The sequence below is a fragment of the Jaculus jaculus genome, chromosome 6 (genome assembly GCF_020740685.1).
Source record: "Jaculus jaculus isolate mJacJac1 chromosome 6, mJacJac1.mat.Y.cur, whole genome shotgun sequence".
Taxonomy (NCBI): Eukaryota; Metazoa; Chordata; class Mammalia; order Rodentia; family Dipodidae; genus Jaculus; species Jaculus jaculus.
In genome coordinates, this window is record NC_059107.1 from 43870498 (window position 1) to 43884005 (window position 13508).

The window sequence follows — 13508 nt, forward strand, 5'->3', positions numbered from 1 at the left end:
CAGGGCACAAGCATAAAGAAATGGAGGAGGAAGAATTCTCTTTCTTTCTGCCCTTTTCTCTCTCTCTCTTCTCTCTCTCTCTCTCTCTCTCTCTCTCTCTCTCTCTCTCTCTTTTGGTTTTTCAAGGTAGGGTTTTGTTCTAGCTTAGGCTGAGCAGGAATTCATTATGTAGTCTCAGGCTGGCCTCGAACTCACAGAGATCCTCCTAGCTCTTCCTCCTCTGCTGGGATTAAAGGCACGTGCCACCACTCCTGGCTTCATTTCATTTCCTTCCTTCCTTCCTTCCTTTTCTTGTCTTTTCTTTTTTCCAGGTAGGGTCTCATTCTAGCCCAGGCTGACCTGGAATTCACTCTTGTCCCAGGCTAGCCTCGAACTCACAGCGAGCCTCCTACCTCTGCTTCCCTAGTGCTGGAATTAAAGGCGTGCACCATCGCACCGGGCTTTCTTTTGTTTCCTGAAAGCTCTTAATTACTTTACCTTGTTGCTGTCATGCCTTCATGAGAACCATTTCCAAGGAGCCCTTTCAAGCCCCAAGTCTCATTCTCCTTCCCATAGTTGCAACTTGCTCCCCGCTGCTCTGCAAAGCTACTTCGGGGCTGCATTAGAGTGGCGTCCAGCCCAGCCCCTGCTGCGGGCTGGAAGGTGACAATCCCCAGGAGGAGGGCGACTCTCCTAGGCGGGGGTTCGGGTGACATCACATCCTCCAGCTGCGGGCCAGCCGCGGGGCGCTGCCTCCCCCTGCCATTGCGCACGAGCTCCCTGGCGGGCGTCCGAGCTGCGCGGCCCGGAGCGCGCCATGGCCCGGCCGGGGACCGCCTGGCTCCTGCCGCTGTCCCTGCTGCTCGGTGAGGGTGCGCGGCGCGGAGGGCGGGGTGGGGGGACGGCCCGGGCCCGGGGCCCCGCTCACCTGACCCCCCGCCCCGCAGACGCCGCCGCGGGCCTCGTGCGGCTGAAGGTGAGCCCGCCGCAGGTGGTGGCGCGAGCGGGCCAGGACGTGCGGCTGAGCTGCGAGGCGGCGCCCGCTCTGGCGGCGGGATGCTCGTGGCTGCGCCAGAGGCCGGGCGACGGCGCCTGGCCGCCCGCCTTCCTCCTCTACACGTCGGGCATGCGGGTCCAGCTGGCCACCGGGCTGAGCGACGCCAAGATCTCCGGCAAGAAAGAGGGGACGTGTACCTTCAATCTGCGCCACTTCAGCGAGGACGACCAGGGCCACTACTTCTGCCTGGTCATCGTCAACTCGCAGATGCACTTCAGCCCTTTGGTACCCGTCTTTCTGCCAGGTCGGAATACAGGGTCCCCTCGCCCCGGCGTTAGGGCTCACTTGTGAGCATCTTTGTCACACCGACGCCCGGTCTTCGAGTCTCTTGGGACCCCTACTTCAGTACTGTGGCCATTACAAAGCGAAGCTGAGGTGCCCCAAGATAGGATTAGAGGTGGCTTTTATTATTTATTTTTAATTTTTTAAAATTTATTGAGAGAGAGAGACAGAGCGCAGGGGGGGGGGGCGGGGGGAGGAAACAAACTGGCGCACCAGGGCCTCCAACAACTGCAAACAAATCTCCAGACTCTGCATCTGGCTTATGTGGGTCCTGGGGAATCGAACCTGGGTCCTTTGGCTTTGCAGGCAAGTGCTTTAACCGCTAAGCCATATCTCCAGCCCTATTTTTTTTAACATTATATTTAAGCTGGGGTGGTGGTGCACGCCTTTACTCCCAGCCCTCAGGAGGCAAAAGTAGGGGGATCACTGTGAGTTCGAGGCCAGCCTGAGACCACATAGTAAATTCCAGGTCAGCCTGGGCTAGAGCGGGACCCTACTTCAAAAAACCAAAAAATATTTTGTTTATTTTATTTATTTATTTATTTGAGAGCTACAGGCAGAGAGGGGGGAGGGAATGAATGGGCGCTCCAGGGCCTCCAGCCACTGCAAACGAATTCCAGACGCGTGCACCCCCTTGTACATCTGGCTAACGTGGGTCCTGGGGAATCGAGCCTCGAACCGGGATCCTTAGGCTTCACAGGCAAGCACTTAACCGCTAAGCCATCTCTCCAGCCCCAAACCAAATATTTATAGTGAGATTGGGCAAGCCAGAGCCTGTTGCCACTGTAAAGGAACTCCAGAATCATGCGCCACTTTGTGTATTTGGCTTTAAATGGGTACTGGGGTTTCAAACCCAAGCTGTCAGGCTTTGCAAGCAAGCGTCTTTAACTGCTGAGCCAACTCTCCAGTTCCTAGAGGTGGCTTTTAATGCCCGGCGATCTGGGATCGAATGGGAGTACGCCCGTGGTCCAGGGGCACGCCACTTCACCTCCCAGCACCGGCTGGTTTGCTCCGGGCAGAACGCGGACGGGAACTCCCCAGTTGCTGCTGGAGCCGGGGATGTGGTGCAGGTGGCGGGCGGCAGGAGGATCACCGGGAATTCGGGGACCCTTCTCCCAGTCCAGGGAAAATCAGGAGGAGGTGTCCCCGCGGGTCAGGGCGAGCCGGGAGGAGTCTGGGACAAGAGAGCCAGCGCAGCCGCTGCCTGACTTCCCGCCTGTCCCCGTGGCTCCCGCAGCTCAGCCCACCACGAAGCCAGCGCCGCTCCCGACCACGCAGGTGCCCGGCGGCTGGCGCACCCGCTCCCCACGCCCAGGACCGTGCCGGCCCGCGGCGCCCGGCGCAGGTGAGGCGGGAGGGGGGCGTGCTGCGAGGAGGGTCCCTGCCACCCGGACCCCGGCCCCGCGGGCGCCACGCGTGCGGAGGGTGGCCGTCCCGGCCGGCTCCTAAATGTGGTCCACCTCCGTGTTGCCAGCGGAGGAGACGGGGCTGGACTTCGCCTGTGACATCTACATCTGGGCGCCCTTGGCCGGTGTCTGCGCGGCGCTTCTCCTGTCACTGATCATCACTGTCATCTGCCACCACAGTAAGTCCCCGGGGGAGGAGTCGGCCGCATTCCCGTGCCACACCACAAGACCCGCACAGCACGTCCCTTCCCGGGATGGGGCACCAGAAAGTTCTCCCGCTCCTCTTACCGCCCTCTGGGGACTCAAGCTGGGGCCGTCAGGCTAGGCAGACCAGGGTCCAAAGACCTGGCTTTAGATTTGCCCTTGATCCCCACTCCAGGACCCTTGGCAATGATTTTATATATATACATATATGTATATTTATATTAATTAATGGTCAAAGACAAGGCTGGAAAGCCTGGCGGGGTGGCACACGCCTTTAATCCCAGCACTGGAGAGGCAAAAGTAGAAGGATTGCACTGAGTTCGAGGCCACCTTGAGATGCCATAGTGAATTCCAGGTCAGCCCAGACTACAGCAAGACCCTACCTGGTGTGGGGGTGAGGTGGGGGGAGGGGGAGACAAGGATGGAAAAGAGGCTGTCACCACAGCTCTCAAGAGTTATAACCCCCGAGAGACAGGAAAAGGGGAGAAACCATATTTGGGGACTGTGAAGGGACTCTCACTCCCTCCCCCCCCCCCCCCCCCCGCTTCTTTCTCTTTATCTAGGGAACCGGAGGCGGGTTTGCAAATGTCCCAGGTGAGTCTCTTAACTTTTGCTAACCCTGGGAAGCAGTGGTTCTGGTTGCTCAGTGGTAGTGCTGGAACCTTTCCCAGAAAGAGGTCCCGACAGTGGAGTTCCGCGGCAGCTGCTGGGAGTCAGCTAAGCCCTATGGGAAGAGGCAGAAGGCTGGCCTGGTCAAAAGGGAAGCCCACGATGCGCTAGTGAGGAGAGCTGAGTGACTTCAGTAAATCCAATTTGGCCTAACACCAAAAAAAAAAAAAAAAACCAGAGGTTTTCTGCCAATTCATCCTAGTTCTCAGATACCTAAGGTCCTCTTTTTCTGGATGTTTCCATCAAGATGTGTTAAGACACCCTCCTTTCCCCTCTTGATTGGTCTAGTTTTCTTGTTATTTGGTGTGGTGTGCATGGACATCTTCATTACTTGTTTGAGCACGTAGTTGCTTTTGCAAGACAATCACTTATCTCTACCAATTCTGCAAAATAATTTTTTTAAACTTTTATTAGCATTTTCCATGATTATAAAAAAAATCCCATGGTAATTCTCTCTCCCCCCCCCACACTTTCCCCTTTGAAATTCCATTCTCCATCATATTACCTCCCCATCCAAAATTATTTTTGAGCCAGCTTTTTAAAATTAATTTGAGAGGGAATGAAAAAAGAAAAGCCGGTGCGGTAGCGCACACCTTTAATCCCAGCGCTCGGGAGGCAGAGGTAGGAGGATCACCATGACTTCGACGCCACCTTGAGACTCCATAGTGAATTCCAGGTCAGCCTGGGCTAGAGTGAGATCCTACCTTGAAAAAGAGAAAAAGAGAGGGGGGGGGGGTGGCAGAGAGAGAGAAAGAATGGGCATGCTAGGGCCTCCAGCCACTGCAAACAAAGTCCAGACACATGCATCCTTTTGTGCACCTAGCTAACGTGGATCCTGGGGAATTAAACCTGGGTCCTTGGGCTTTGCATGCTAAGCCATCCCTCCAGCCCTGAAAAGCAGTTTTGAAATGCATACCAGAATAAAAATCTGGCCTGAAACACAAAGCTATGCAAATTCAACACTCTAGGAATTCACACACTTGAGTTAACATCCTAGATGATATCAAAAGACAGCTCGGGGCTGGGGAAATGGCTTAGCGGTTAAGGCTTTTGCTGTGAAGCCTAAGGACCATGGTTTGATTCCTCAGGACCCACGTAAGCCAGATGTACAAGGGGGCTCATGCATCTGGAGTTCATTTGCAGTGGCTAGAAGCCCTGGCATGCCCATTCTATCTGCCTCTTTCTCTCTCTCAAATAAATAAAAATACATTAAAAAGGAGAGAGAGAGCTCAGCTGGAGAGATGCCCACAAAGCCTAACGACCCTAGTTCATTCCATGTAAAAGCCAGGCCAGATGCAGAGTGGCACATGCATATGGAGTTTATTTGCAGTGGGTGGGGGCCCCGGGCACACCTATCCTCAGCCTCTCTGCCGGGGCATGGTGACCCCACGGCCTTTAATCTCAGCACTTGGGGTAGGGGAGGGGGAGGAGGAGAGGTAGAGGCTGAGGTAGGAGGATCACTGAGTTCAAGGCCAGCCTGAGACTATATAGTGAATTTCAGGTCAGCCTGGACTAATGACCCTACCTGAAAGAGGGGAGGGGGAAGACAGCTCAGCTTCAGTAGAGATTTTAAAAAGCAGGTGACAATTAGCCTATCATGAGTCACTTGCCCAGCACTGAATTTAACAGTCAAGTTTGACATCAAGTTTGGGAACTTTGAGCTCCAACAGCTCTAGTGGGCTGAGGGTGGTGGTGCCCTATGCTATTCCTGATCCTGGTGGTGATGGTAGCAATCAGGCCAGCTGATTTAGATTGTCAGCCTCCTTCGGTGTCCAAAAGACTCAAGGGACTCCACTCCTGTCTCAACTACCTGCTACTTGTGTGACCTGGGCATTTCTCTAACCTTGCCTGTGCGGTGTCGACCCCCTGGTCTCTCTGGACTAAAGGGAATGGCACAGTCAAGTACAAGGCAGGGTGGCTACAGTCATTCACTGCATTCAAGCTTGGGCCCCAATGGAAGTTGTCAGAGCCCTCAGATGCCCAGTGGTAGGAGGGTAATCACAGATGGATGCTACACTGAAGGGGTTCCTGCTATAATGGTAAGCCATCTGCCTTTCTTTCAGGCCCATCGTCAGACAGGGGGGCAAGCCCAGTCCTTCAGGGAAATACGTGTGACATGGCTCCGGGCCTGTGGTAAGGGTCTTCATGAACAGAGAAGACATGTCTGCATACATTTAAGCAAATTTGAAGCCTAGTAGCTTAGAACAGTTTCTGTACTGTAAGTAAGGGAGTGGAGGACTGGAGGAACAGAAGAAAAGACAAACAAGAACATTCCGCAGCAGGCTGGCAGGCATCCTTGAGCCTGCCTCCTCCCCACCTGCCTGAATAGCAATTGTGATAACTTTAAAAAATAAACTCAAGGGCTGGAGAGATGGCTTAGCGGTTAAGCCTCGCCTGTGAAGCCTATGGACCCCGGTTCGAGGCTCGGTTCCCCAGGTCCCACGTTAGCCAGATGCACAAGGGGGCGCACGCGTCTGGAGTTCGTTTGCAGAGGCTGGAAGCCCTGGCGCGCCCATTCTCTGTCTCTCCCTCTATCTGTCTTTCTCTCTTTGTCTGTTGCTCTCAAATAAATAAATAAAAAATGAACAAAAAAAAATAAAAAAATAAACTCAAAACCAACCATCCAGAATATGAGTATCACCCTGTATAGGAAACACGGAGATGAAAGTCTCTTTAAGGCAATGTCCTGCTGTGTTTGGGGCTCAGACTTTGGATTTGAATCCACTGAGTTTGTGTTAATATAAATATACTGCTTCCTGGAAGCAGCTTGGGGTCTCATTTCTTTTTTTGTATTTGTTTTTGTTTATTTGTTTTTCTTCGAGGTAGGGTCTCACTCTAGCCCAGGCTGATCTGGAATTCACTACACAGCCTCAGGGTGGCCTCGAACTCATGGCGGCAATCCTCCTACCTCTGCCTCCCAAGTGCTGGGATTAAAGGCATGCGCCACCACGCCCGGCTTTGGGGTCCCATTTTATTCCCCCCACCCTGCAACATGGCTTTAAACTAAGACCTTTCCTTGGAAGTTCTTCCCTTTCAGGTTTTTCCAATCCTCCTCCTCATTCATTCTTGTTACTGTTTTGGTGGGGGGGAGGTGGGTAGAGAGCCTATCATCTCTTTGACACAAATCCATATAAAGTCTGCAGTATACCACAAAGGCTACAGCACTGCCAAGCACACACAGAGGGGTACAGGGCATAAAGTGTATACCAGAGCTAGAATCACCTGGGTGGAGCTGGAGGGAGCCCAGGCACTTATTTGATAGAAACTTCTTAAAGAGGAGACCAAAGGCCAGAGACGGCATCAGCTTGATCAGTGAGACACAAGCCCAGAGGGGCCCAAGCTGGAAGAAATCATGCCTTGGGACTCTTGCATCCCTGCCATCCAAGCTTTCTGATCAGGGATCCAAACCTAGTGGTGTCATGCTTGTGCTCAGACCACAGAGGGACAAGTGTTTCTTTTGCACCTGTGCATAGTCAAAACTGGGCCTCACGCCTGGGGCAGCAAAGCAATGAAGTGAGAGAACTTTTGCCTCTGACACAGTTCTATGGTGCAGCTAAACAACGTCATAATTTCTTATAAAGGTTCGTGAAATTGCACAGACAGACAGCACAACTCGTACAGCAGAGTGAAGATGATCCTGGAATAGAAGTTCCCCCTTATCTAAAGAAAATCGTCATAAAGTTCCTATGGAATGCAAATCAGTCTCCCAGCCCTTGCACAGCAAAAAGCAAACTTGCCAAGTGATTTGAACATTAGTAAAGTTGTAGAAAGGGTCCCTCACATCTGTAAATGTGCCCAGGAATCACCAGGGGTTTAAATTTTTTTTTTTATTTTTTTATTGAGAACTTCCACAATTATAAATAATATCCCTTGGTAATTCCCTCCCCTCCTTTCCCCTTTGAAACTCCACTCTCCATCATATCCCCTCCTCCTCTCCATCAGTCTTTTATTTTGTCATCTTTTCCTCCTATGATGGTCTTGTGTAGGTAGTGTTAGGCACAGTGAGGTCATACATATTCAGGACATTTTGTGTCTGGAGTAGCATGTTGTAAGGAGTCCCACCCTTCCTTTGGCTCTTAGGTTCTTTCTGCCACCTCTTCCGCAATGGACCCCGAGCCTTGGAAGGTGTGATAAGAGATATCACACTGCTGAGCATTCCTGTCACTTCTTCTCAGCACCATGGTGCCCTCTGAGTCATCCCAAGGTCACTGCCATCTGAAAGAGAAGGTTCTCTAACCAAAAGTGAGAATAGCATTAATATATGGGTATGAACATTAAGAGAAGTGCTTACTGGGCAGTTTGGTGAGCACAGTATACACTTTTAGCCAGACAGCAGCAGACGTCACACCCCTAGGACTCATGACTACCCTTGTTGTCCACCAACCAGCCTCATCATTTGGTGATCCTGAGTCATATCTTGAGAACAGAAAGAAATTTAATGACTCTGTATTTAAAACATTTGAATATTTGAGGAAGTGTAAGACAAATGATGAGCCTGGCTGGTTGCTTCTAGCATCTCTGGACAAACTAGTGAGGGAACAGCGGCTCAGAAGGGAATTTTCCAAGCTCAAGACCTATATACATGATCTGTGTCAAGGGTGCCCTGTAGGAGAGTCTCCTCTCTAGCCAAAACAGGGCTCAAATTTCAGAAAACCAAACCCAAGCTCTCATTGTAAGATTGGCTAACTTGCAAGTAAACTCAAGTCCCAGTCTCACTGGATATCAGAAGTTAAAGTGAGGGCACTGATTGGAAGAGTGGGATCCTGTGACTTGGGATGGTGATGTGTGGGAAGACCCTGAAGAATCTGGGGACACTGAAGTGTCAGATTCTGAAGAAGTTGTGTTGAATGATGACCTCCCCTCCCTTAGCAGCAGTTGTATCCCCACCTCCACATCTATTACCCTCCCCACCCTTGCCAGAGGGAATTAATCCCTCTTTGTTTGAGGAATCAGCAGAGGTGCTGATGCTTCTCAGTTCCCACCCATCTTTGCCCCTAGGCCTATAACCAGAGGGAAGGCTAGGCAGGCCCCTATAGGTGAGACAGAAAATGTGACAAAACGCTTTTTGTGAACTGTGTTAAGAATCTGCATTGCCAACAACATTGCAGCTTGAACTTAAAAGTTGTTACTCAAATAAATATTAAAGAAAAAAAAAAAAAGAAAATGTGACACAAGAGGAGGTGAGGGACACCCCTAAAGAATTTCAGGAGCTTTCTAACTTGCAGAAGCATGGGGAGTATGTGTGGGAATGGATTTTACCCATGTGGGATGGTGGAGGAAGGAACATAAGATCCAATCAGGTTGAATTTACTGAAATGAACCCATTGAGCAGAGATTTTAGGCTTAACACGGCAGCTTGTGCAGTTGTAAGGGGTGCCAAGAGTTTGATTGGTTGGCTGAAGTATGGATCCAAAGATGGCCTACCGTGAGTGAGCTCGAGCTGCCTGGTATCCCTTGGCTTGGTGTTGATGAAGGGATTAAAAGGCTCTGAGTACTTGGAATGCCAGAGTGGACTTGCCATGTAAACTCGTCTTTGCCCCCACAATGGGAGTGTCCAGAAGATGTACCCTTCACTAAGACTATAAGAAACAGATTTGTAAGGGGATCACCAGAATACTTAAAGTGCCCAGTCATTAGTCTTTTATGTAAAGACGACCTCACAGTGGGAGCCACAGTTGCTGCATTAGGTGACTTAGATGCAATGGGTTTTAACAATCTCAGGGTAATAAGGGCCAAGTGGCAGCACTGAATCGTCAAAGATGGGGTGAGCATGTTTTTCATAATAGCGTAGGCAAAATTATGCACACAGAGGTATGACTCATATAGACCTTTGGTACTGGCTAATTAATCATGGTGTTCCCAGAAGTAAAACAGGTAAGAAGCCTACTGAGTTCCTGCTTGATCCGTATAAGCAGAAAAGTTCCAGGCCAAAGGAACATAAAGCCACTTTGAGTTATAGCAACAGAGAATCAAGGCATCTTAATCAGTTTCCAGACTTGAGCCGGGACTCAGATCCTGAGACCCAAGACGAAGGGTGGCTGGGTGCCCTCAAGGAAGGACCCTCGTACAACCCTCAAGTTTCAATATTAAGTTTACTCCTATCCTTCCTCATTCATATGACCTCAGTCCTTAGGACAGGTGAGGAGCCAGTTTCATCTACACTACCTGGGTAACTCGGGGACCCACAAGCAGAAAACAATCTGTTATACCAGATATTGCCACAGGACTCAAGTCCATAAGCTTGTCCTACTTCTGGTAGGTGAATTTAGGCAGAAAGGCCTTATTAAGTGGCTGAAGAATGAAGAAAAGCTGTCTTTGCTCACAAACTAGCTTCTCTATTCCAGGGACTAAAAGATTAGTTATAGAAAAGGATACATGGTGATGGCGCACACCTTTAATCCCAGCACCTGGGAGGCAAGAGGAAGGAGGATCGCCGTGAACTTGAGGCCACCCTGAGACTCCATAGTGAATTCCACATCAGCCTGAGCCAGAGTGAGACCCTACCTCAAAAAAACAAATGATAAACGAAGAAGGGCTTAATAAAGGGGAAGATTCATGTCTTTTCTACAAAGAGGTCGAGATCTTTAAGGAACTCAGGTGCCACCTCCTTTCACTGCTCTCATGGCCTATTGTTCAGTCATAATGGTTGGTGTCATTAGCCATAAATGGGGGGCAGAGGGGTGAGGGGCAGACTAGGCACGTCTCAGACAAGTTAACCTTGTTTTATAATAACGCTGAACAAGACATCTCTCAAATAATCAACATGAATACCCTCAGAGCTGAACAGAATCTGACCCTAAGGTTAAGGCAACAAAGTGAGATACAAGGAGGCAGTGCTATCAAGCATTCCTTCTCATCTGACTGCAGTCATCTATCAGAACTGCAGGTCCAAGTGAAGAGAATCAGTACAGTCAGTACTTTAGGTAGTGGCCTTCAAGTTAAGTAACCTTGGCAACTGTTACTGTAACCTAATGGCAGAGATATTATCTATACCAGAGCTAGTGGGAACCTAATATGCTGACCAGACATCAATCCCTTCCCCCAAACTAGTGATGTTTTTGGAGGTAGGGTCTCATTCTAGCCCAGGGTGGCCTGGAATTCACTCTGTAGTCTCAGGGTGGCCTCGAACTCAATGATCATCCTATCTCTGTCTCCAGAGTGCTGGGATTAAAGGTGTGCACCACCACTCTCCACTTAGTGATTTCTTTTTTAAACAAACAAGTTTTTATTTGAGATGGAAAGAGATGCGGGGAGGAGAAAGGGAGAGAATGGACCTCTAACCACTGCAAACGAACTCCAGATGCATGACCCATCATGTACATCTGGTTTACAAGGGATCTGCAGACTCAAACCTGGGTCCTTAGGGCTTCACAGGCAAGCACCTTAACTGCTAAGCCATCTCTACAGCCCCAAATTAGTGACTTTTAAGAACTAAGAGCTAGAGGGTTTAAGTTTTTCCCCAATGACACCATGGGAGCTCCATTATGAAGGAACTGTGGTTCTGAGACACTGCCTGACACCCAAGTTGATTCTAGTGGCTTAGTAAGATTTCATGTTTCCCTGGATAACAACATGATAGGCTCTTTCTAAAAAGTATACAAGGGGCTGAGATGGCTCAGGTGCTTGCTTGCAAACCTGTCAGCCAGAGTCCAAGACCTCAGCACCCACATGAAACTGGAAAAATCTGTAACCCCAATATGCTATGGCAATAGGGCAACCTGGAGGGCAAGCTATTTCTAACACGTGGTGCCAGGCATAGTCACTCCTGCCAGCATAGGTGTGAGGAGAGCAGTCCCCTCGTTTCAGATTCCAGATGGCACCTAGCCATCTCTTCTCATCCTCATAGCAACACAGGAGGCAGGGTGCAGCAGTGACGGGTAATGTTCTTCTATTCTTTCCGCAAGTGCAGACACCTGGCAGGTGCAGACAGCAACTGTCTCCCGTCACGCTTAGCATCAGATCCCTTCTCCCCCTGCCACCGGGCAAGTTTATAGACTATTTCCACAAAACACTTTTTAAATGTGCATTTCTTTAATTTTTAAAAATATACACAGGAGAAGTCATGTGTTTTACATAGGAACACACACATTAACAAAGCATTTCTTATAGTTTTCCAAAATTCTATTATATCAGTCCAAAATTTATAAATTAAATATATCAGAACTTTTTAAGTTAAAATGAAGTCCCTGAAACTACTGGATATGCTAGACTTTTTCCAAATTCAAATGAGCAGAGTATGAGTATGATTTAGTAAATACAGTTTACTGTTAGCTTCATTGCCTATAATTCTAGAAGATGCAACTTTATTGTGCCTTGCAAACAGGATACATCTGTTAAAAAACTGATCAAAATTTTCCATACATATAGCTCTATCTGATAGATTACAGTGCAACACTATTCATAATTATAGAAATACTATAGAACCCAAGAGCACGGGGTAATAAGCAAAAGTACAATCCTGAGCCATTGGAACGCGATTTGATGAATCCTTTAGTGTGAGCTTAGAACACATGGAAGAAAAAAGTGCATGCACACTGCAGTCGTGAATAAACGACATCCAACACCTGTCACTGCTAGACGTGAGGGAAGGGTGACGGAGAATTTCTGACACAATCTGACACCCACTCACACTTCCATTTCCTTTCCCTGCTTCTCTCCCATCCCCCAAACATTCACTGCTGCCCCTTCCCCAAAGAAAAGCTCAGGCACTGCCTCCTAGAGAACCCCCCACCTGCCCGGCTGGGGTTAAGACTGAGAAGAGAAAGAGGCAGTCCTCCTACAGAACATGAGATAAAGCACGTGCCACAAATCCAGCTGCTTCTGCCTCTTTGGAAGCCAATGACGCACATGCTCACTACTTTAAAACTATCATTTGAAAATGTCTTAAAAACAAAACTTTCTTGTTACACCTGGAAATAAAACCAGTGGTGGAAAAATTCACTCTAAAACTAACTGCCTCATCTGCTACTAAAATACATCTGTCAATCTATTTTTGGTATCTATTCAGTAAGAGTTTGATATGAAAAATTCAAGAAGGTTGTACTGACCTATGGTAAACACTATGACACCGAATATGACCTGTCACCGGCTTATAAAACACCGAGTCTCTCTTGTACGTGATCCTTGCTGTGTGTTCCCCAAGATCTCAGCACTCTAGTGTTACCCAAGATGATGTAGGTAGAGTTAAACTGTGAAAGGTATTTGGTTTGTCTTCGCCTCACACATCCTGGTAATGAAATAAACGATGGCGCCACACCTTCCCTGAAGATAACCTGAGCGCTGACTAGGCAGAGCGGCCAGCGTGGCTGTCAGTCACTTTATCAGAGGTTGAGCTGGAAAACCAGAGGGCTCATGGAGTCCACCAGCAGCTTGTCTCGTGCGGATAAACCAAGAGTTCCTGGTTTTCAATACCCACCGTCCCAAAGGCTGGAAGCAAAGGTGGAAATAACTCACAGCATGAAGAATACTGAGTGTGAACTGCAAAATCTGGGGGACTGACTACTGGAGAGAAGGAGGAAGAAAAGAAATGAAAAAGGATCCTCATCCCCACAAGCTTTGGTGTGGGTTTCAGTGTCTTTATACGTTAGCTGCTACGGAAAAATAAAACGAGAACTTTACTTCATAATGTTCTTATTTTCAACTAGATGCTCACACACTCACAAAATATACACCCTATGAATATGAGGTGGCTCTTTTCTTCAAACTTTTAGAAATAAAGAGGTGCCACTACCCGTTCATTTATGTATTAAAAGTCTCACATAGTCATCAATAAAACAAAAGTGGTCATCTGTGATGATCACACAAAGGAGAAAAAAAGATCAAAATTAACATTAGCCGCTGCAAGAAGCTCTGGAAAGGCCAGAAGCTCCGGCTAAGTCAGAATCTAAAGAGTTGCTAGTAAGGTTTGATTG

General features: G+C 48.8%; 1 protein-coding gene across 1 annotated transcript; it reads left to right on the forward strand.

The window, feature by feature from the left end:
- Window positions 1–796: 796 nt before the first annotated feature.
- On the forward strand, window positions 797–5818 carry Cd8a (CD8a molecule). Its single transcript, XM_004660565.2, has 5 exons — window positions 797–1280; window positions 2556–2663; window positions 2793–2903; window positions 3492–3522; window positions 5661–5818. The coding sequence occupies exons 1-5, from the start codon at window positions 797–799 to the stop codon at window positions 5710–5712; spliced, it is 786 nt and encodes a 261-aa protein (XP_004660622.2). The 3' UTR covers window positions 5713–5818.
- The last annotated feature ends 7690 nt before the right edge of the window (window positions 5819–13508 follow it).

Bases quoted from the DNA above. Each gene is read 5' to 3' on its own strand.
- Cd8a (XM_004660565.2), top strand. From the start codon at position 797: ATGGCCCGGCCGGGGACCGCCTGGCTCCTGCCGCTGTCCCTGCTGCTC. The intron at 2,904-3,491 runs GTAAGTCCCCGG...CTCTTTATCTAG, and splicing joins CACTGTCATCTGCCACCACA to GGAACCGGAGGCGGGTTTGC. The intron at 3,523-5,660 runs GTGAGTCTCTTA...CCTTTCTTTCAG, and splicing joins CGGGTTTGCAAATGTCCCAG to GCCCATCGTCAGACAGGGGG.